This window comes from Scyliorhinus torazame, chromosome 10, assembly GCF_047496885.1.
Source record: "Scyliorhinus torazame isolate Kashiwa2021f chromosome 10, sScyTor2.1, whole genome shotgun sequence".
Lineage (NCBI taxonomy): Eukaryota > Metazoa > Chordata > Chondrichthyes > Carcharhiniformes > Scyliorhinidae > Scyliorhinus > Scyliorhinus torazame.
The window spans coordinates 89,928,714-89,952,051 of record NC_092716.1 but is presented as its reverse complement, the minus strand read 5'-3'; the positions used below and the strand labels follow the sequence as shown (position 1 = coordinate 89,952,051).

Genomic DNA, 23,338 nt, shown 5'->3' with positions numbered 1-23,338 from the left:
TAGCAGTTATGATTCAGGTGCACTTGCGCTAAAGCATCCAGTCATGCAGTCGGCCATTTAGCCACCCTTAAAGACACACATAGATGGAAAGTGAAAGGTACAAAGAGCAACGTAATGGCTGAGGCTTTAACCTCTGGTCTCTTATGTGATGCAACAGAAAAGGCAGAAGCTTTCATGCGCCTCACCAATCAGGCCACATCATTGTTTCTGCTGATGCCACATCGAGATGCAACTCAGCATGCTGCCCTCAATATAAGAACCAACCTCACATTTGTATCATTCCTTTTGAGCTCTCTATTGTACCCGCACACACCAAGTCATATAGAAGTGAAAGGAAATATATTCAGCAAGTTCTCAAATGTGCTCTATACAATGTGAATACAGTAACCACAGTGAATCCATTAGTGCTGTAGATGAGACGTTGCCCTGCACTTGGGCGCACTCCTTCAAAATGCCCCACTTAAGTGAAGCTGCTCACTTATCTAAAGGAAATGAGGTGTGTAATGGTCTGTGTCATCCTGTCGGCACTCATTGGGGACCTCTTTTAGACTGCATCTTCTGCATCTCTGCATGGGCAGCCGTGGTCACTGGCACATGTGAAGCAGATGAGGGCTGTTGTGGAGGGGAGAGGCAGGTGATGGAGGACTAGGGTGCTGAGGAGTTCAAGGCACCTTAAGAATCCTAAGTTATCTCTACAGCCCTGGGTTGACATTCAGGTGAGGTTGATGGGACTCCTGCTGGTGTGCAATCCAGTAACCACTGGCAACAATGTGGTCATCCTTCTTTTCTTATTCTTTCATTGGCTGTGGGCATCATTGGCAAGGCCGAGCATTTATTGCCCATCCCTAATTGCCCCTTGAACTGAGTGGCTTGTTAGGCCATCTAAGAGTTTTTTTTAAAATATATATTTATTCAAAATTTTCAACACATTTTCAACAAACACCCCCCCCCCCCCAACAAGAAGAAAGAAACAAGAACACAACAATCAGAAATTATACATTGGATTTCCCCATATACAGTAACCCCCCATATAACATTTAAAAACACAAATAGGGAAAAAAAACCACCTTCACCCAAACGCCACCCCAAAAGAACCCCCCCCCCCTCCCGCCCTTGGGCTGCTGCTGCTGCTGACCTCCTCCTAACGCTCCGCGAGATAGTCTAGGAACGGTTGCCACCTCCTGAGGAACCCTTTGACAGACCCTCGCAAGGCAAACTTTATCCTCTCCAGCTTGATGAACCCTGCCATGTCATTGATCCAAGCTTCCACACTAGGGGGCTTCGCATCTTTCCATAGTAGCAAAATCCTCCGCCGGGCTACCAGGGACGCAAAGGCCAGAATACCGGCCTCTTTCGCCTCCTGCACTCCCGGCTCATCCGAGATACCCCAAATAATGCTAACCCCCAACTCGGCTTGACCCGGGCGTTCACCACCTTGGACATAGTCCTCGCAAAACCCCTCCAAAATCCATCCAGCGCCGGGCATGACCAGAACATATGGAGTGGTTTGCCGGGCTCCCCGAGCACCTCCCACATCTGCCCTCCACCCCAAAGAACCTACTCAACCTCGCCCCCGTCTTATACGCTCTGTGAGTAACTTTGAACTGTATTAGGCTGAGCCTGGCGCAAGAGGAGGAAGAATTAACCCTACTCAGGGCATCAGCCCACAGACCCTCATCTATCTCCTCCCCAAGCTCCTCCTCCCACTTGCCCTTTAACCTTTCCACCGAGGCCTCCTCCTCTTCCTTCAGCTCCTGGTAAATCTCCGAAACCTTGCCTTCTCCAACCCATACACACGAAATCACCCTGTCCTGGATCCCCTGTGCCGGGAGCAGCGGGAATTCCCTCACCCGCCGCCTCACAAATGCCCTCACATGCATGTACCTGAAAGCGTTTCCCGGGGGTAGCCCAAACTTCTCCTCCAGCGCCCCCAGGCTCGCAAACGTCCCATCGATGAACAAGTCCCCCATTCTTCTAATCCCTGCCCGATGCCAGCTCCGAAACCCACCATCCATCCTTCCCGGGATGAACCGATGGCTCTCCCGAATCGGGGACTAAACCGAGGCTCCCACCACGCCCCTGTGTCGCCTCCACTGCCTCCAGATTTTCAGCGTCGCCGCCACCACCGGACTCGTGGTATACCTTGTCAGCGGCAGCGGTGCCGTCACCAGCGCCCTCAGGCTCGTGCCCACACAGGACGCCATCTCTAGCCTCTTCCACGCCGCCCCCTCTCCCTCCATTACCCACTTACGGATCATCGCCACATTGGCTGCCCAATAATAGCCACACAAGTTTGGCAGCAGCAGCACCCCCCTGTCCCTGCTACGCTCCAGAAACACTCTCTTCACCCTCAGGGTCTTATTCGCCCACACAAATCCCATGATGCTCCTGCTTACCCATTTGAAAAAGACCTTGGGGATCAAAATGGGAAGGCACTGGAACACAAAGAGGAACCTCGGGAGGACCGTCGTTTTGACCGACGGCACCCTACCCGCTAGTGAGAGTGGCAACATATCCCATCTTTTAAAATCCTCCTCCATCTGCTCCACCAACCGTGTCAAATTGAGCTTGTGCAGGCCCCCCCAACTCCTAGCTACTTGGATCCCTAGGTACCGAAAGCTCCTTTCCGCCCTCTTCAATGGTAACTCTATCCCCCCTTCCCTGGTCCCCTGAATGCACCACAAAGAGCTCACTCTTCCCTACGTTGAGTTTATACCCCGAAAAGTCCCCAAACTCCCTAAGGATCCGCATGACCTCCGCCATCCGCTCCACTGGATCCGCAACATACAACAACAGGTCATCTGCATACAACGACTCCCGGTGTTCCTCTCCCCCCCGAACCAATCCCCTCCATTTCCTGGACTCCCTGAGTGCCATGGCCAGCGGTTCAATTGCCAGTGCAAACAACAAGGGGGATAAGGGGCACCCCTGCCTCGTCCCCCGGTACAGCCTAAAGTACTCCGACCTCCGCCGGTTCGTAGCCACACTCGCCACCGGGGCTCTTTATAGCAGCCTGACCCAACTGATGAACCCCTCCCCGAACCCAAACCTCCGCAACACTTCCCAAAGATACTCCCACTCCACCCGATCAAAGGCCTTCTCCCCGTCCATAGCTGCCACTACCTCCGCTTCCCCCTCCACCGAGGGCATCATAATCACATTGAGGAGCCTCCGCACATTTGTATTTAGCTGCCCACCCTTCACAAATCCCGTCTGGTCCTCATGAATCACCCCCGGGACACAATCCTCAATTCTCGTAGCCAGCACCTTCGCCAGCAATTTAGCGTCAACATTGAGGAGCGAGATTGGTCTATACAGCCCACATTGCACGGGATCCTTGTCCCGCTTCAAGATCAAGAAAATCAGCACCCTGGACATTGTCGGGGGCAAGGTCCCCCCCTCCCTCGCCTTATTAAAAGTCCTCACTAGCAACGGGCCCAGCAGGTCCACGTATTTCCTGTAAACTTCAACCGGGAACCCATCCGGCCCCGGGGCCTTTCCCGCCTGCATGCTCCCCAATCCTTTAACCAGCTCCTCCAGCCCAATCGGCGCCCCCAAACCAGCCACCTCCTCCTCCTCCACCCTCGGGAACCTCAGCTGATCCAGGAATCGTCGCATCCCCTCCTCCCCGCTGGGGGCTCAGACCTGTACAGATCCCCATAGTCCCTAAATACCTCGTTTATTCTCACCGCACTCCGCACCGCATTCCCCGCTCTATCCTTAAACTCCACCAATCTCCCTCGCTGCCCCCCTCTTACGAAGCTGATGTGCCAGCATCCGACTTGCCTTCTCCCCATACTCATACGCCGCCCCCTGCGCTTTCCTCCACTGTGCCTCTGCTTTCCCCATGGTCAACAGGTCGAATTCCGTCTGGAGGTTCCGTCGCTCCTTAAGTAGCCCCTCTTCGGGGGCCTCTGCATAACCCCTGTTCACCCTTAAAATCTCCCCCACCAACCTCTCCCTCTCTCTCCCCTCTCTCTTCTCACTGTGGGCCCTAATGGAGATTAGCTCTCCCCTGACCACGCCTTCAACGCCTCCCAGACTACCCCCACCTGCACCTCTCCATTGTCGTTGGCCCCCAAGTATCTTTCAATACACCCCCACACCAGCCCGCATACCCCCTCATCCGCCAACAGTCCCTCTCCTCCCCCAACTCCAGCTCCACCCAATGCGGGGCATGGTCCGAGATGGCTATGGCCGAATACTCTGTTCCCTCCACTTTCGGGATTAGCACCCTACTCAAAATGAAAAAATCTATCCGGGAGTAGGCTCTATGGACGTGGGAAAAGAAGGAAAATTCCCTGGCCAGCGGCCTGGCAAACCTCCGTGGATCCACTCCCCCCATCTGGTCCATAAACCCCCTGAGCACCTTTCCGCAGCTGGCCTCTTACCCGTCCTGGACCTAGAACGGTCCAGTGCTGAAGTCCCCCCCCATTATCAAGCTTCCTACCTCCAGATCCGGAATCCGACCCAGCATGCGTTTCATAAATCCGGCACCATCCCAATTCAGGGCATATACGTTCACCAGTACCACCTGCAACCTACCACTCACCATCACATATCGACCTCCATTATCCACTACAATATTCAGTGCCTCGAATGACACCCGCTTCCCCACCAATATTGCAACCCCTCTGTTCTTCGCATCCAGCCCTGAATGAAAGACCTGCCCCACCCATCCCTTTCTCAGCCTTACCTGATCTGCCACCTTCAGATGTGTCTCCTGGAGCATAACCACGTCTGCCTTCAGTCCCTTTAAGTGCGCGAACACCCGGGCCCTCTTGACCAGCCTGTTCAGGCCCCTCACATTCCAAGTTATCAGCCAGGCCATTTAAGAGTTAACCAGTGGGCCAGTGGCGCAATGGATAAAGCGCCTGACTCCGGATAATAAAATCTAAGAGTAAACCACCACATTGCTGTGGATCTGGAGTCACATATAGGCCCAGGTCTGATCTTTCGGGACCCGTGGGAGGAAACCGGAGCACCCGGAGAAAACCCACGCAGACATAGAGAGAACGTGCAAACTCCACACGGACAGTGACCCAAGCCATGAATCGAACCCGGGTCCCTGGCGCTGTGAAGCAACAGTGCTAACCACCGTGCTACCATGCGTAGTAGATCAGGGCACCTTGATCTGTCAGGAGCCGAGGTTGCTGATGGAACAATCCCACCCCTTCCATTATTTTTCTCAAAGTGCTTGAAAATTTGGCGGGAAATGGCAGCTGGCAGGCTGCCCCCACTTTTTCCGCTCGAGACAGGACTTTGAAAAAAAATCATTAAATTCCACCCATCATGTTTAAAGTGAACAATGGATGGAAGCTTTTTGATTTTGAATATGATTTATACTGATTGCCAGGAAAATACATTCAAGTAAATAGAAAATACAGAGTAAACTTGTTTAAACTTTGCCAGAAAGCACCAGGAAACCTTTTTGTTCTCCTCCATAACATTCTGGGTGTAATTTTATATGAATGAGCACAGTTGCAGAAAATTTGTGAATATGGCTCTTTAGCTTGGTAGCAGTGTCATTATAATAAGCCGAGGTGTATTCAGACACTGGGATAAATACTGAGCGTAAAAGAGCAAGAAGTTTTGGGTGCAGTTCATCAAACTTGTGCCCAACTTTCCTCGACCTTTTAGGATGGGTGTTTGCTTCACACCTCGGATGTACTCTTGGATGCATTTACACAGGAATTTTTTTCTCCACTTCCTGGTTTTCCTGTTCAAAACACCCTCCTTTGAGTAGGGCGCTGAGTTTAATCTTCTTGCCCACACTACAGAGGCTTGACTGAGTTTAGCTGATCCCGGAATGGACTAAAACTAAGCTGAGACCTTCCTGACTTTGCTCACTGAACCATATGCTTCTTCAAATCAATTCTCTGGTTTTACTGAGCGAGGCATTACACAGTAAACACACACAATCCTATTAACCAGGGCAAAAAAACAAGCATCGTGCACTGCTGCCAAATAACCCATGTTGAGGAGGCAATAATGAATGGTTATATATTTTAAATGTGACAATAACAAGAGTACCTGGTTAGAATTTGTGTCACGTCAGACACATATACGATATCAAATGCCTTTTAAAATCACAGCTTGCATAGAAAGATTTTATTGCATATGAATCACTTCATTGTCTCTCAGCTCTGCTGTAAAGGTCAAATGAGACACTTCTAGTTTTTACTGCAATTTATTTTTACACACATTGCTTCCCCAATCATTTGAAGTAAATATGTAGAATCATATTTATGATGGGGAAAGATCAATAAACAAAATATGTTTTCTCTGTTTCCATATATCATCATGTCCCCTCGTCACTCAGCATATCTCTTGCATTGAAAAACAAAACTGATCAACTAGGCTTTATGGATATTGCGAACATTTAAATTACTGATACTAATTTACTGCTAATCTTTAGAGGGACTGATCATCTGTGCTTTGGAAGTTGATGCTGATGAATGGAAAATTGTTTTGAGGCTCCCGTGTTAGTGTCAACCACTACTAGGCTTCAGATAGCACGATTTAGATGCAGAGTAAAGTTCCCTCCGCTACCCTTACCTCATGAGGGCAGTCCCATTTTTTGTGCATGTTATAATTTTTCACCATCAATCTGAATGAATTTGTCTATTTTGCCTGTCCAGAATTATGGTAGATTAGCACTCACAAGAAATTGAGTCAACAAAGCAATTTTGTACAAGATCATCACAATCAGTAAACAGAAAAGTTTTGGGTGTGATTTAATGGCCTCGCTGCACCCAACTTGGTGAGGCGACGAGGCTGTGAATCTCGTGAGAGGCTTCTCGCGAGATTCCCAATGCTCGAAACACCTCGCGAGATAGCATGTCCACACTGGGTGCGATCCAGACATCCATATTTAAATGATCCATTAGGCTCATTTAAATATGTCTGCGACTTATTCTCCTGGGCCCGGGAACTAACGGTTCGCCATGTTGCTGTTTAGCACTGGTCCACATAAACGTGAACCAGGCGTAATGGCACCGCGGGGGGGGTGGGGGGGGGGGGCACTGCTAGGGTGCCAAACAATGCCGAGGTACAAGGTTACCTGATAGAGGTATACAAAATTATGAGGGGCATAGACAGAGTGGATAGTCAGAGGCTTTTCCCCAGGGTAGAGGGGTCAATTACTAGGGGGCATAGGTTTAAGGTGAGAGGGGCAAGGTTTAGAGTAGATGTACGAGGCAAGTTTTTTACGCAGAGGGTAGTGGGTGCCTGGAACTCACTACCGGAGGAGGTAGTGGAAGCAGGGACGATAGGGACATTTAAGGGGCATCTTGACAAATATATGAATAGGATGGGAATAGAAGGATACGGACCCAGGAAGTGTAGAAGATTGTAGTTTAGTCGGGCAGTATGGTCGGCACGGGCTTGGAGGGCCGAAGGGCCTGTTCCTGTGCTGTACATTTCTTTGTTCTTTGAGATCTCGGTGTGAGATCTTCCCCGCCCTGACTGCCAGAGATGCGATCAGGTTCACATCCAGAAAGGACATGAATCTGACTACCATGAATTTATATTCATTTAAATGTCATTAAAAGGTTTTACACCATAGCGTGCGGCCCCATGGAAATGAAATGAAAATCGCTTATTGTCAAATGAAGTTACTGTGAAAAGTCCCTAGTCGCCACATTCCAGCGCCTATTCGGGGAGGCTGGTACGGGAATTGAACTGCGCTACTGGCCTGCCTTGGTCTGCTTTAAAAGCCAGCGCAAAACCAGCCCCATACCATTCAACTGGTGCATAATTCACCGTGAATACAGCCCCGTGGCAGTGTGACAGCGTGCTGGTGCGAATCGCTACTGATTTTCAAAAATGAAAACCTGTTGTGATGACCATGCCGTAGGTGCAGAGCTGCATGAGGGCCAAGCTGAGCATTGCCCCCTGGCACCTCTGGCAGTTTGGTGAGGGGTGGGGGTGTGGGGAGGGGGAGAAGGCTGTGGCCAGTGAACACGCAGAGAGGGTGGGCGGGGAGATCCGGAAACATGGAACAGCCGGAAAATCCCCCCCACTGTTTCCTCTCTGCATGAATATGACTTTCCCATTTCCAACCTATGCTTTTCTCAGTGGGGCGTGCGATCGCCAGGTCAGTATACAGTGGCACATTGTGTACTGGCAACTGAGCTGATTTATAATTGATGTGATGTTCTGGACTGGTACCAAACCACAGCCTGAGAGACAGAGCAACAGTGTTCTTCCTGCTGTACTACATCAATCTCCTTTTCCTCTTTGATAAGTGTGGTCTTGTTGCTGCTAATAATACAAAATTTGATCACTTCACCTATTTCCTCTCCTCTCCTGAGGTTGTTAACTACCTGCCAGTTTTACAGGTGTCAGACCCCCCTCTACAGTTTATTACCCAAGTCACCATTATTTATGTCGATTGTTTTGGTATGAGCCTTCATGGGATGACTTTGCAGAATATTTGACTCGCGGGTAATTGCTGCCAAAATCAATTATGCTACTCAGTGTTTACTTGTATATCTGCAAATCCAGAAGGGATTTTTTCTTTCAATCCAGTGTGGTCCAGTCCATCGCCCATGCTGAAGTCCACTAACTTACCATGGATCAAACCTCGAGCTTTGACATCTCTGATACCAATGACACAGTTGTGTCCTGACTTGATTCAGTGAACCATCAAGACAGCTCAGATGATAGTTTTGAATGAGGTTTTATTTTGATCACCATTGTTCTCTCAGCAGAGATTGGGAACTCCTGCTCTAACTGGACAAAGGCTTCGGGAATCAGGTCTAATTTAGATCATGAAGGAATGTCGGCTGTGGTGTTGCTGACCATTTTCTCATTTGTTTTTCAGGTTATAAAGAATACACTTGATCCTGTCTGGAAACCTTTTAGTACACCACTAGTGTCCTTGTGTAATGGAGACGTAGAAAAAACTGTAAAGGTAATTTAGGTCTTTTTTTTAGAAAATATTTTATTGAGGCATTTATAATTTGAACAATTTTCAACATCAAATGTCAACAAAAACAAAAACACAACAATATAACCAACGAACCCCCGAGCACAAACCCCAGCCAACATAGCTTACACAAACAATGCCACCTTCCCCAGCCACCCCTCCGTTGTTTCTCCTGTCCTTACCCGTCTCTCCCATGCCTCCCCTTCCCCCACCTCCTCCCCCTGCCTCCTGCTGACACCTTAATTTTTCTCAAAGAAGTCGATGAACGGCTGCCACCTCCGAGCAGACCCCTGCAACGAAACCCGCAAGGCGAATTTAATTTTCTCAAGTCTGAGACACCCCGCCATGTCGCTAACCCACACCCCCGACTTTGGGGGCTTTGAGTCCCTCCATCCTAGTAAGATCCGTCTCCGAGCCACCAGGGAGGCAAAGGCCAGGACATCGGCCTCTCTAAAACCCTGGGCTCGCGGGTCTTCCGACACACCAAAGATCGCCACCTCTGGACTCGGCACCACCCTCACTTGTAAGATCTCTGACATGACGTTAGAAAACCTCTGCCAGTGGGGCGGCAGAGGGAGCTGCGCCACGAGGGGTGGGACGGCTCCAGAGAACACAAGGTTTCTTTTTCTTGTTCCCGTGTCAGAAAGATGATGGCGGGAAGATAGGCGCAAGGTGGATGGGAGTTCCCCACACGGGGGGGGTCAAGGAGAGAGCGGGAGAAGCCGGGGTCAGTTGAAGTCAGCTGACTTTCGGAAGCAATATGGGGGGAGTAACCATGCTAGATGGGGTCTAGCGGGGGGGGGGGGGGGGGGTAACTGGGTTGCTGCTGCGGAGATCGAGAAGGAACTGGTAAAAGAAAAGGTGGTCGGGGCGGGAATGCGCCGCCTGGGGGACGGGTGGGTGCGCGGAACCGGGACGTGGGACTGGCCCAGAGAGGGTGATGGCTAGTCGACAGGGGTGGGGGGCGGGCAGTCCGGCTGATCACGTGGAATGTGAGAAGCCTAAATGGGCCGATTAAGAGGGCCCGGGTGTTCGCGCACTTAAAAGGACTGAAGGCAGACGTGGCCATGCTTCAGGAGACGCACCTGAAGGTGGCGGACCAGGTTAGGTTAAGGAAAGGATGGGTGGGACAGGTGTTCCACTCGGGGCTGGACGCAAAGAATAGGGGGGTGGCCATATTGGTGGGGAAACGGGTGTCATTCGAGGCTAGGAACATTGTAGTGGACAGCGGTGGCAGATATGTGATGGTGAGCGGCAGACTGGAGGGAATGGACGTCGTGTTGGTTAACGTATATGCCCCGAATTGGGATGATGCAGGATTTATGAAGCGGATGCTGGGACGTATCCCGGACCTGGAGGTAGGAAACTTGATAATGGGGGGGGACTTCAACACCGTGTTGGACCCAGGGTTAGATAGATCTAGATCTAGGACCGGAAGAAGGCCGGCAGTGGCCAAGGTGCTTAGGGGGTTTATGGACCAAATGGGGGGAGTGGATCCGTGGCGATTTGTTAGGCCGATGGCAAAAGAGTTCTCCTTTTTCTTCCATGTCCATAAGGTGTACTCCCGGATAGATTTCTTTGTTTTGGGAAGGTCACTGATTTCGAGGGTGGAAGGAACTGAGTACTCAGCCATAGCTGTTTCAGATCATGCCCCACACTGGGTGGACCTGGAACTAGGAGAGGAGAGGGAGCAGCGTCCACTCTGGCGACTGGATGTGGGATTATTGGCGGATGAGGGAGTCTGCGGAAGGGTGCGGGGATGTATCGAAAGATACCTGGAGGCCAACGACGATGGGGAGGTCCGAATAGGAGTAGTATGGGAAGCACTAAAAGCGGTGGTCAGGGGAGAGTTGATCTCCATCAGGGCTCCCAAGGGGAAAATGGAGGGCAAAGAAAGGGAAAGACTACTGGGGGAGATTTTGAGGGTAGATAAAAAATATGCGGAGGCCCTGGATGAAGGACTATACAGGGAGAGGCAACGACTCCAGACGGAGTTCGATCTGCTCACCACAGGGAGGGCAGAGGCACAGTGGAGGAAGGCACAGGGGATGAGATATGAATATGGGGAAAAGGCGAGTCGCCTGTTGGCCCACCAGCTGTGAAAGAGGACAGCGGCGAAGGAGATAGGGGGAGTTAGGGATGAAACGGGAGCCACGGTGCGGAGAGCAGGGAAGATAAACGAGGTGTTTAAGACCTTTTACAAGAGGCTATATAGGTCCCAACCCCCGGAGGGAAAAGAGGGGATGCAGCAGTTTCTGGACCAACTGAGGTTCCCGAAGGTGGAGGAGCAGGAGGTGGCAGGCCTGGGGGCGCCAATTGGGGTGGACGAGGTGACCAAAGGGCTGGGGAACATTCAGGCAGGGTAGGCCCCGGGACCAGATGGGTTCCCGGTGGAATTCTATAGAAAATATGTGGACTTGTTGGCTCCGCTGCTGGTAGGAACCTTTAACGAGGCCAGAGAAGGGGGGACCCTACCCCCGACAATGTCAGAGGTGACGATATCACTAATCTTGAAGCGAGATAAAGATCCGCTGCAGTGCGGGTCCTATAGGCCTATCTCATTGCTAAATGTGGACGCCAAGTTGCTGGCAAAGGTGCTGGCAACGAGGATGGAGGATTGTGTCCCGGGGGTGGTGCACGAAGACCAGACAGGGTTCATAAAGGGGAGACAATTGAATGTCAACATGCGACGGCTATTAGGGGTGATAATGATGCCCCCAGCAGAGGGGGAGGCAGAGATAGTGGCGGCAATGGAGGCAGAGAAGGCATTTGATAGGGTGGAGTGGGAGTATCTATGGGAGGTGCTGAGGAGGTTCGGGTTCGGGGAGGGGTTTGTCACCTGGGTTAAACTCCTCTATGGGGCCCCAACGGCAAGTGTGGTCACAAATCGGCAAAGGTCGGAGTATTTTCGACTACACAGGGGAACAAGACAGGGATGCCCGCTGTCCCCATTACTGTTCGCGCTGGCAATTGAACCACTGGCCATAGCGCTGAGAGACTCCAGAAAATGGAGAGGGGTGGTTAGAGGGGGAGAGGAACACCGAGTGTCACTCTATGCGGATGACCTACTGCTGTATGTGACGGATCCAGTGGGGGGGATGACAGAGGTCATGCAGATATTGAGGGAGTTTGGAGATTTCTCGGGATATAGGCTTAACATGGGAAAGAGTGAGCTTTTTGTGATACACCCTGGGGACCAGAGTAGAGGGATAGATGGCCTACCACTAAGGAGAGTGGAAAGAAACTTCCGATACCTGGGGATTCAGATAGCCAGGAGCTGGGGAACCTTACACAGATTCAATCTGACACGGCTGGTGGAACAAATGGAAGAGGATTTCAAAAGGTGGGACATGCAGCCGCTGTCACTGGCGAGTAGAGTGCAGGCAATTAAGATGATGGTCCTCCCGAGGTTCCTATTTGTGTTCCAATGTCTCCCTATACTGATCACTAAGGCCTTCTTTAAAAAAATAGATAGGAGCATCACGAACTTCGTGTGGGCAGGGAAGGCCCCGAAGGTAAGGAGGGGGTTCCTACAATGTAGCAGAGACAGAGGGGGACTGGCGTTGCCGAATTTGGGCGACTACTATTGGGCCGCCAACGTGGCGATGATTCGTAAATGGATGATAGAGGGAGAGGGAGCGGCGTGGAAAAGGTTGGAGATGAAGTCCTGCAAAGGGACGAGCTTGGAGGCGCTGGTGACAGTGCCATTACCGCTCTCCCTGAAAAAGTTTACCACAAACCCAATGGTGGCGGCAACATTAAGTATCTGGGGGCAATGGAGGCGACAGAGGGGTGTACTGGGAGACTCGGTGTGGTCCCCGATCAGGAACAACCATAGGTTTGCCCCAGGGAGGCTGGACGGAGGATTCCAGAGCTGGCACCAGGCAGGAATCAGGAGAGTGGGAGACTTATTTATAGATGCGACGTTTGCGAGTTTGGGAGCGCTTGAGGAAAAGTATGAGCTGCCCCTGGGAAATACCTTTAGGTATATGCACGTGAGAGCGTTCACGAGACAACTGGTGAGGGAATTTCCGCTGCTCCCGACACAAGGGATCCAGGGTGCTTTCGGGGGGGTGGGTCGGGGAGGGCAAAGTGTCCGAGACATACCGGGAGATGAGAGAAGAGGGGGAGGAGCTGGTGGACGAACTGAAGGGAAAATGGGAAGAAGAGCTCGGGGAGGAGATTGAGGAGGGTTTGTGGGCTGATGCCCTAAGCAGGGTAAATTGCTCTTCCTCGTGTGCCAGGCTTAGCCTGATCTAATTAAAGGTGCTGCATAGAGCACACATAACGGGAGCAAGGTTGAGCAGGTTCTTCGGAGTGGAGGACAAGTGTGGGTGGTGCGGGGGAAGCCCGGCAAACCACACACATATGTTTTGGTCGTACCCGGCACTGGAGGGGTATTGGAGGGGAGTGGCGGGAGTGATCTCGAAGGTGGTGAAGGTCCGGGTCAAGCCAGGTTGGGGGTTAGCTATATTTGGAGTAGCGGATGAACCGGGAGTGCAGGAGGCAAAAGAGGCCGATGTTGTGGCCTTTGCGTCCCTAGTAGCCCGGCGTAGGATTTTACTCAGGTGGAAGGAAGTGAAACCCCCCGGCGGGGAGGCCTGGATAAACGATATGGCGGGGTTCATAAAACTGGAGCGGATGAAGTTTGCGCTGAGAGGATCGGCTCAAGGGTTCACCAGGCGGTGGCAACCGTTCGTTGACTATCTAGCGGAACGTTAGGGGGAAGATAGATGACCAGCAGCAGCAGCCCGGGGGGCGGGGGGGGGTAAATTGTTTGTGTTCTAGATGGGGAGAGGGGGTGGGGGAGCATTACTTTGTGTTATTTGGTTAGTTTACTATATTATTTAAACAATGTTACATAGCAGGTATGCTACCATTTTGTGTTGATTTGTAAGGGAAAAAATTGGGTTTGAAAACTTTAATAAAATATATTTAAAAAAAAAAGAAAACCTCTGCCAGAAACCCCTCAGCCTAGAACATGCCGAAAACAAATGGACATGGTTCGCAGGACCCCCCCCCCCCCCCCCCCCCCCCCACACAGCGCCCACACCTATCCTCCACCTCCTCAAAGAACCTGCTCATCCCGGCCACAGTCATGTGTGCCTTGTGGACCACCTTAAACTGAATCAGGCTGAGCCTGGCGCACGACGAAGATGTGTTAACTCTCCTCAGGGCCTCCAACTCCCCATCATTTAGGACGTTAATGAATTATCTACTCTAAAAGCAACCATGAATTCAAGTTAAAACTGGAGGTTCTTACTGAGGGCGCTGCAGTGGCACACAAGGTAAAGATACACTAGGAGACTATATACACAGCAGTGTTTTGATTACATCTATAACTCGCTAATCAATACTGGTTTTACATGACTCTATTCAGACCTCACGTATTCCTGTAGATCATTCCTATCCATCAATGCGCATTTATATTTCCAACAATCTTTTCATTAAAACATTCATGCCTGTATCTTTGGTTAACACTTGGGCAGAGCAGGCAGCAGCTTGTCTCAGGCTAATACATTGATGTTTCTGCCTGAATGAAGCAGTTTGCCGAGGTTACCACAACAGGACAATCATGCCTACTGGAGCTTTTGCCTGAAGGGTTGGTTTCAGTTACTTTCTGGACGCAGCATGCATTTTTAATACAAAAGGAAGTACTACAGATAGATGCTGGATATCTGAAATGATAACAGAAAATGCCAGAAATGCTCAGCCTGTCAGTTAGCATCTGTGAAGAGGAACAAGAGTCAACAGGCTGGATTTTCAAAATTCCAACTGAATTCATTTGAACCAATTTCTATCTCAATGTTCTCTCGAAGATGTGCGGCCATGTGGCCCCTTTAAATTACCACACATGCACACCTGTACAAAAATTGTTAAAAGGCTAACACTTTCAGAATGATAGGGTGGAATTTTCCATCCCTCCCTGTGGCAGGTTTAATGGCGGACTGGTGGAACAATGTTGAGGGAGCTCAGAAATTAGTTTTCTACTGGCGGAAAATGATGACACGGGATCGCCTGTTCCCGGTCACTATGGCGGGTCACAATACCCACCAGGGAAATGATTTGCATGCCACTAATGGGATACAGATGAAGGCCTGACCAGTATCATGACCCTTTGTGCCCTTAATCCACGCTGCCAGCGGGAAATCACGCCAGTCCGGAACACATCTGGACCAACATGGCATGTACATGTCACCACTTAGCTAAAGAAGACTTCATGCTTCCAGTCTTACTAATAACCCAGATGGACTGTAGTGGGGCTGAAGCATTGTGCTCTCAAATTGCCACTGAGACCCATGTCCCCTGTACCATTCTTTGAGATGAGTGTGAGCAGTTGAGGATCCACTTACCCTGGCTGAGTGGATTAGGTTATTAATCCGCTTCTTGCATTGCAGGCAGTGCTCTGTTGGAGGTCCTGAGCAATAACTTCCCTGGAGACTTGCACCCATTGCAAGGTTCATGTTCCTGCTTACACTCCTCCTCCCATTGACTGGAAAGAGGACGTTCCTCCTGGTCTCCAGTTGGTTTACAAGGGAGGCATCGTTGAAATTGTGCGCTGGACCTGTGTTTCTCCTTCTGGCCATTTCCTCAGTCAATGTGGTGGGTATGTTGCTGCCCAGGTGCCTTTCAAATATGGTGCCCGGATATGACAGTGCGCCATTCGGCCTTCCCCACTGTCGAAAAATATCAGGAAACCCCTGACCGCATCATTAATGAGGACAGGGTCACGCAATTTAGCATGAATTCCTGGTGGCCTTCACAGCAGGAAATACTCCCCATACCTCTCCCTGCATGGGACTTAGTACTGGAAGGATAAATTCCGTCCATAGAGGAGTACAGCACAATGGAGGCCATTTGGCCCATTGTGTACATGTTGGTTTTCTGAAAGTTATTTAGCTGGCCTCACTCCCCTGCCATTACTCTGTAGTGCTGCAGTTTATTTCTCTGCAGGTAATTGTAATTCCATTTTGAAAGCCCACAATTGAATCTGCCTGCACCACACTCTCAGGCAGTGCATTCCAGACCTTAACCACATTTAGGTGCATCACCCACGCACTCAAAAACCTTAATAGGACATGTTGACTTATTTCAGTATAAACCATCTGCAACGCTGACATCTACATGGTTATGTGAAAGATTGCCCAGATATTTCTTATCCACAAGACCAGGATGTGTTTAATCCAATTACCATCCCATTAGTCACCTTTGCTCTCCCACAATTGTTAGTGAAGTGACAGAAAGAGTCATAATTGGTAACACCAACAAACACCTGACCTATTCATTGTTGCCATTCAGAGGTGACATTGGCAAGCATGTTTTCACAAAGGGGAGTGGAAATCTGGAACTGTCTGCCCCCCAAAAAGCTCATGAGACTGAGGGTCAGTTGAAAATGTCAAAACAAAGATGGGTATTAAAGGATCTGGAACCTAGGCAGGAGGATTTAGCTGAGGTATAGATCAGCCATAATCTAATCAAATGGCAGATCAAGCTTAAGAGGCTGAATGGCTCAATCTTATTCCCATGTTCCATTAATGCTCAACTCACATTTTGCCAGACCCACTCAACTCTTGACTTCATCACAGCCTTGATCCAGACATAGGTGTGAGAGCTGAATATCAGAAGAGAGGTGAGAATAGATGCCCTTGACTTCAATCATGCATGTATCGGCATTCATTTTTCTCTATACATATCAGCGAAGCACAGCCCCAGTAATCATACTTATTTTAAACTGTGATTATAAAAAAATAAATATTCAGAGATTGATCCAGTGGCCAGGGAGCTGAAGCATTCAGAGCAGAATGTTCCAGACTGATGAAGCAACACGCTAGTTGTCAATCTCAACTTAAGTGAGAATGGAGGGAGACCAGGAGGCATCAAAGGCCCAGAATCTCCTTGGTAGCACCTATGCTCTTCCCGGTCTCACAAAAGATTTTGAAGTGGCTTAGAGAAAGAAATGAAGGTATTGCATATATATAGCACCTTCCTGGACCTCAGGCTGGCACAAAGCACTTTAGAACCAGTGAAGGTCGTTGCCGTTTATGCACTTTAAAAAAAAAACATTTACAGAATATGGGCATTGCTGGCTAGGCCAGTATTTATTGCCCAACTCTCGTTGCCCTTCAGACGGTGGTGGTGAGCTGCCTTTTTGAACCGCTGCAGCCCTGAGATGTATGTTAGTGAGGGAATTCCAGGATTTTGCCCCAGCGACAGCAAAGGAATGGCGATAAATTTCCACGTCAGGATAGTGAGTGGCTTAGAGGGGAACTTCCAGGTGGTGGTGTTCCCAGGTATCTGCTGCCCATGTCCTTTGAGATAGTCATGGTTGTGGGTTTGGGAGGTGCCGCCGAAGGAGCTTTGGTGAGTTCCAGCAGTGCATCTTATTGATGGTTGATGGTACACACTGCTGCCACTGTTCATCAGTGGTGGAGAGATTGAATATTTGTGGAAGGGGGAGCAATCAAGCAGGTTGCTTTGTTTTGGATGACGTTGAGCTTCTTGAGTGTTGTTGGAACTGCACTCATCCAGGCAAGTGGAGAGTATTCCATTACCTGACTTGTGCCTTGTAGATGGTGGACAGGCTTTGGGGGGGCCAGGAGTTGAGTTACTTGCCAAGTCTTTGATCTGCTCTGGTAGCCACAGTATTTATGTGGCTGGTCCAGTTCAGTTTCTGTTTAATGATAACCCCCAGGATGTTGATAATGGGGGATTAAGCAATGGTAATGCTATTGAATGTCAAGGGACGATGGTTGCATCCTCTTTTGTTGGAGATGGTGTTGTAGGGAAAAATCCCTTGTACCAGTGCAGTCAAGAGGCCGAGTCTCAAGGCAAGGTTCAAAGCGTTGTTCTTTATTGTACAATTACTGAAGCCTTCAGGGAGACCCACGCAGCCAGCTCAGAAACAGTGGCTTGGCCACATTGATCTCGACAAATACACATTCGCTCTGGATTTTTATAGGAATCCAAATTCGAGCGAAAACATTTGCTCATACATAATAGTTAAAGGGTAGTTTTGATTTAGATCTCTGAGACAGGTTTAAACTGAGAATATGCATCTTTGTCAATTTGCATCTGTATGGTGTGTGTCCGTGTTGATGAGATTATCTGCGCTCGCTCCGGTGTCCCTCCCTTCTCTAATGTGTTTTCCATTATCTCCCTGATGTGTCTCCTTAACTAAATCAACCTCCGATGTCTGTGGCTGTGCTATGCTTTTGTTTCTGTGTTTGCTAGATGAGGTGTTAATGTCATCTTTGTCCTGCTGTGTGTGTAGGGGATGCTAATCTAATCTATACATTTCTTTTATTCCTTCTATTCTGGTTTCTTTGCCTGCCTTGGCCATTTTATTAATATACTATTTCATTCTTTCATAAGTCTTTGCAATACAGTTGTGCCATATATCCCACTGCCAGGGTCTTGACTCGCAGATATCCCGCTCTCCTGGCCATGGGGCCGTTTTAAGATGCAGCTTCATGCTGTTGCTGGGCAGAACAAATGTCTTCCATCATTAAGATGCAGCTTTGTGCTGTTGCTGGGCAGAACAAGTGTCTTCCATCATTACGGTGCAGCTTCGTGCTGTTGCTGGGCAGAACAAGTGTCTTCCATCATTAAGATGCAGCTTCGTGCTGTTGCTGGGCAGAACAAGTGTCTTCCATCAATTTCGAATTAAAGGTCTCCCAGCTGTGCAGAAGGGGATTTAAATGAATGTCCATCCGGGTGCCCCCTTCTGCATTGTGGGCACATTATAAATGGTGCCAATCAGTCCAATAAAACAGTTTCATAAATGAAGAATGTTTGATGAGATGAGATAAAAATATGGTCTTGGAAAATGGCCTACTTCAATGGTCATTGCGTGACATTTGTGTGGCAGGAATGTTACTTGCCAATTGTCAGCCCAAGCCGCCATATTGTCCAGGTCTTGCTGCATTTGGACATGGACTCCTTTAGTATCTCAGGAGTTGCAAATGGTACTGAACGTTGTGCAATCATCAGTGAACATCCCCATGTCCGACCTTATGATGAAAGGAAGGTCATTGATGAAGCAGCTGAAGATGGTTGGACATAGGACACTACCCTGAGGAACTCCTGCCATAATGTCCTCGTGCTGACCTCCAACCACCACAACCGTCTTCCCTTGTGCTAGATATGACTGCAACCAGCGGAGAATTTTCCCCCTGATACCCACTGACTCCGGTTTTGCTAGGGCTCATTACTGTTGTAATATAGGAAACGGGCCAACCAATTTGCTTACTGCAACCTCTCGCAAACACCAACTTAATAATGACCAGATAGATCAGGACACCAAGAAGAGCTCCCTGCTCTTCTTTGAATGGTGCAGCAGCACCTTCTGTGTCCATTAACATGGGACAGGTTTAACATTTCATCAGTTTAACATCTCATTCGGAAGGGGACCTCCCCTTCTCTCCTGTCATGTTTTGCTGCCAATTTGCAGAACAGTCTTGAGGGGCCAAATAGCCTACTACTCCTATTTTGTATGCAATGTCTGGGCAGGACTGCTACCGCACACATTCTGTGAGAGAGGGGAATAAGCACAAACCTCCGAGGGTATTGGGCAGTTTCATATCCCATAGGAAATAAAGCGCACACTAATGGCCATAGGAAAGATTTTGATGGAGGACGTAAGGAGAGACTGTTCCCAATATCAGGATGGTAAGTAGACAGAGCAAACAGATTTTTAAAAATTGGAAAAAGGACTAAAGGGGGCACAAGTAGAGTTGTGATCCGGAATACACTGCCTGAGAGGGCATGGAAGCAGATTCAATAATAACTTACAAAAATACATTGGATAAATACATGAGAAGGAAAGATTTGCAGGGCTAAGGGGAAAGACTGGGAAAGTTGGACTAATTAGGTTGTTCTTTCAATTAACTAGCAGAGGAACAATCATAAGATTCTGTAAATGAATGAAATAATGAAAAAGTAAGTTATAGGCATTGTAAAATGGCTTGTGAAGTATCTTTTGTCATTCCTCTGTGCGTCATCCACACAGGCTCAATACTGGTTAATCTTTTGACTGAAATTTGGCAGCAGTTCAGGTGTTAACGTGACATGTTTGTGTTTTCCCTGAACCAGATTTTGTGTTATGACTATGATAATGACGGTGGACATGACTTTATTGGAGAGAGCCAGACGACAGTTGCCAAGATGTCTGAGGCGAACAGCTCAACAGAGGTACGAATCTTTCCAATTGTCAGCTTGGCAATGCATTGAGCTGTTTTTGAAATTCCCTGTTTAGGGTGCTGGGATCCTGCAGCTTTGCTCTTTGTGCTATAAGTTTGGTAGGTTGCTGGTGGGGAAGCTCACAGCTTCCATCATTAATGTGAAGATTTTCAAACTTGCATTGCACTGGATTAAATGATACCCATCTGGATGTAGATTTGGCTGTTTGAGTAAACATTCCACAGGCTCTGACATGGACCAAGAAGTTGTTAGTTTATTAGAGCCATAGTAAAACAGGGCCCAGATTTGGGAGTCCGTAGCCAAACATTGCAGCATGAGTTAGTCTATTCTTCTTGATACCCGGGTTCTGACACCACACTTTTATTTTATTTGTATTTTCAATGTTACACTGAGATAAGACTTCCCTTGTGTGCTACGTGTAACAGCATTGAAAACTGGGGAATGGATTCTCCGGCATCCCAGCCGCGTGTTTCTCGGTGGCAGAAGGCTCTGAGGCATTCACTGGTGGCGGGACTCTCTGTTCCCGCCACTGTCAATGGGAATTCTCATTGAAACCACCCCATGCTGTCGGAAAACCCGTAGGTGAGGGTGCGCTCCCGGTGGGACCAGAGAATCCCGCTGCCAGCGAACAGCCGGAGAATTCTGGTCTATAAGTTGAAGGAGAGACTCTTGACTATGTTCAGCACTTCCCATACCTTGACAGCCACCTGTCTCAAAAGACCTCCATTGACAAGGAGATCCAACACTGGACTAGCTATGCCAGCTCAGCCTTCTACAAACTGTGGCAGTGAGTATTTGAAAATAAACACCTCCGCAAGTTAATATAAGTCCTAGTGTACAAGCGCAGTTGTCGTCACCATACCCTTGTATTGTGAGACTGGGCTGCATATCAGTGACACATAAGCGCTCCATTGGCCTTCAGGCAAAACTCCTGCAAAGCCAACTGTATCTGGATGGAAAAAAGTCTCTTGTGCCTGGTCCTGTTTTCTCAACCCTCAAATGACCGGGTTCGATCCCCGGCTTGGTTCACTGTATGTGTGGAGTTGCACGTTCTCCCTGTGTCTGCGTGGGTTTCCTCCGGGTGCTCCGGTTTTCTCCCACAAGTCCCGAAAGACATGCTGTTACGTAATTTGGACATTCTGAATTCTCCCTCTGTGTAGCTGAACAGGTGCCAGAGTGTGGCCACTAGGGGCTTTTCATAATAACGTCATTGCAGTGTTAATGTAAGCCTACATGTGACACTAGTAAAGATTATTATTATTAAAAAAGTGGCCACCACTGTTGCCATAAGATCACCTAAACTGAATGAACATCATCTTTATTTTTTAAGGTTAAGAGGCCCGACTTGAGCGGAAGGTATCAAATTCCACGAGGTAGAGATACCTTGTGATGATGGTAAGAAGGTCCTGTGGTAGTCACTGCAGCTGAACACATTTTACACTTTAATATTATCAGTGACTAATTTCTCAGACTGTAGCCTAGAAACTGCTGCAGATGTTGTTAGCAGCCCAAATGTTAAATGGGTTTGTCTGAAAGTTCTTTCTCTCTTTATTTTAAACCAATGTGTTTGGAAAGTTTAAATAAATGGATTTACACTTTCGTTATAATAGCAGACAGAAGGAATTGCACACTCAAATTGCGAACAGTAATTTCTAGACTCAAAGAAATACAGCAAGAAACCAGCAATTATAAGAAATTACCACAGTGTACATGATTCACCATTACAATTTTCAGTCCAGCACAATGAGGTATATTCTCTTACATGAAATATTGTGCAGGAGGAACATGATGTCCAAAAAGCCGTACGTTGGCAAAGAGAGTAAAGATTCTGATGCTGGTCTGACACTCATCGGACCAAATGCTTTTTGTATGATCGGTAATGCAGTACGGTCAAAAATGGGAAAGAATTTATTCTGTGACCTTAATGCAAAATGAGGCTGACGTAAGCAGATGCAGTTGCCATGGTAAATTCTAGTTCTCTTCACAAAGCTCCTTACTTTCAAAGGCCCATTCACTCACCTTCCAAATTATTGAGTTATTGGAGTTTTTTTTCTGAATTGAGAACCTGAGCCAGGATATGCCCGATCACAAAGAGCTCGCAAAAAAAAAAAGAACATGTATAAAAATAAAGACCCTGAATGTGTCATGCCTGCTTCTCGATTTTGATCGGTGTGACTTTTCCTCACACAGGAACCTATTTCCCGTCAGTGTAATATTCAGTGTTCCTTCCTATGCTGCTGCTGCTTTAGTTGTCAGCAGAAAGACATTTACTCATGCCATAGCTAGTTTTCTTGGTCTCTGGCAATCAGCATGAAAATCTGCATACAAAATACTATACAAGTTAAAGAAAAGGATCTGCGTACAAAATACTATAAGTTAAAGAAAAGAATCTTTGTGACTTTCGTGATCTCGCAAAGCACTTTGCAGCCAATGGATTACTTTTGAAGTGCAGTCACTCTTCTAATGTAGAAACACAACAGCCATTTTGAGCAAGAACCCAAACAGCCATAGCTAATGACCAAATCATCTGATTTAACATTAATGTTTAAGGAGTAAATGTTGGCCAGGACACTGATCAGTTACAAGGCCCTGCGGGTGCAGTTCAATATACTTGACTTCATTGGGAAAGTAAGTTGGATCAGTATAAACTGGATGGATAATCGGCTGCTGTGTCTCCTACGTTGGAAGCACTGCAAAGGTAGTCGATTGGCTAGGGTGGTTTCACAGCTTTTAAAAGGTGCGAACACTGCTAAGATTATTGCTGGTCAAACATTTGCATGGACTTTATTTTTGCAATCAGTGGCAGTTGTAAAATTGGCAAAGCATAAAGCGAAAGCTGAATTTGCAGTGAACTTACTGTTATAATACAGCTGGTAGCTTTCCTGATACTTCTATTGCAGTTTTGCACATGCACAGACCCCGACAGATATGCACATGTGGACACAAACATGGTATATATGAAGGCGCTAAGCAAAGGATTGAAACCATTAAAGTGTAATTTTTTGATGGAAGATGTATGTTTGTGAATACACAAAATACACTGAGAGGATTTGGAAAAGGGATGGATAATGTAAAAAAAATTTATGAACAGGGATCATAATTTTGATTATTCACCCATTCCTGAGGGAGAAATAGCTTAATTTCACGACAATTTTAGTGAGGGGATAATATGTCAATTCCTGGATAGATTTTTAATTTCCACCCAAT

At 48.2% G+C, this 23,338-nt stretch overlaps 1 protein-coding gene across 5 annotated transcripts in view; it reads left to right on the top strand.

Moving 5' to 3' along the window:
* Positions 1–23,338, top strand: part of cpne2 (copine II) — a 464,844-nt gene that overhangs the window by 88,001 nt on the left and 353,505 nt on the right. For all 5 annotated transcript variants that reach the window (XM_072518405.1, XM_072518404.1, XM_072518408.1 and 2 more), the window contains 2 exons: positions 8,828–8,917; positions 20,024–20,122. In XM_072518405.1, coding sequence (XP_072374506.1) covers positions 8,828–8,917; positions 20,024–20,122 — 189 coding nt within the window. The remainder of the gene's footprint in view (positions 1–8,827; positions 8,918–20,023; positions 20,123–23,338) is intronic.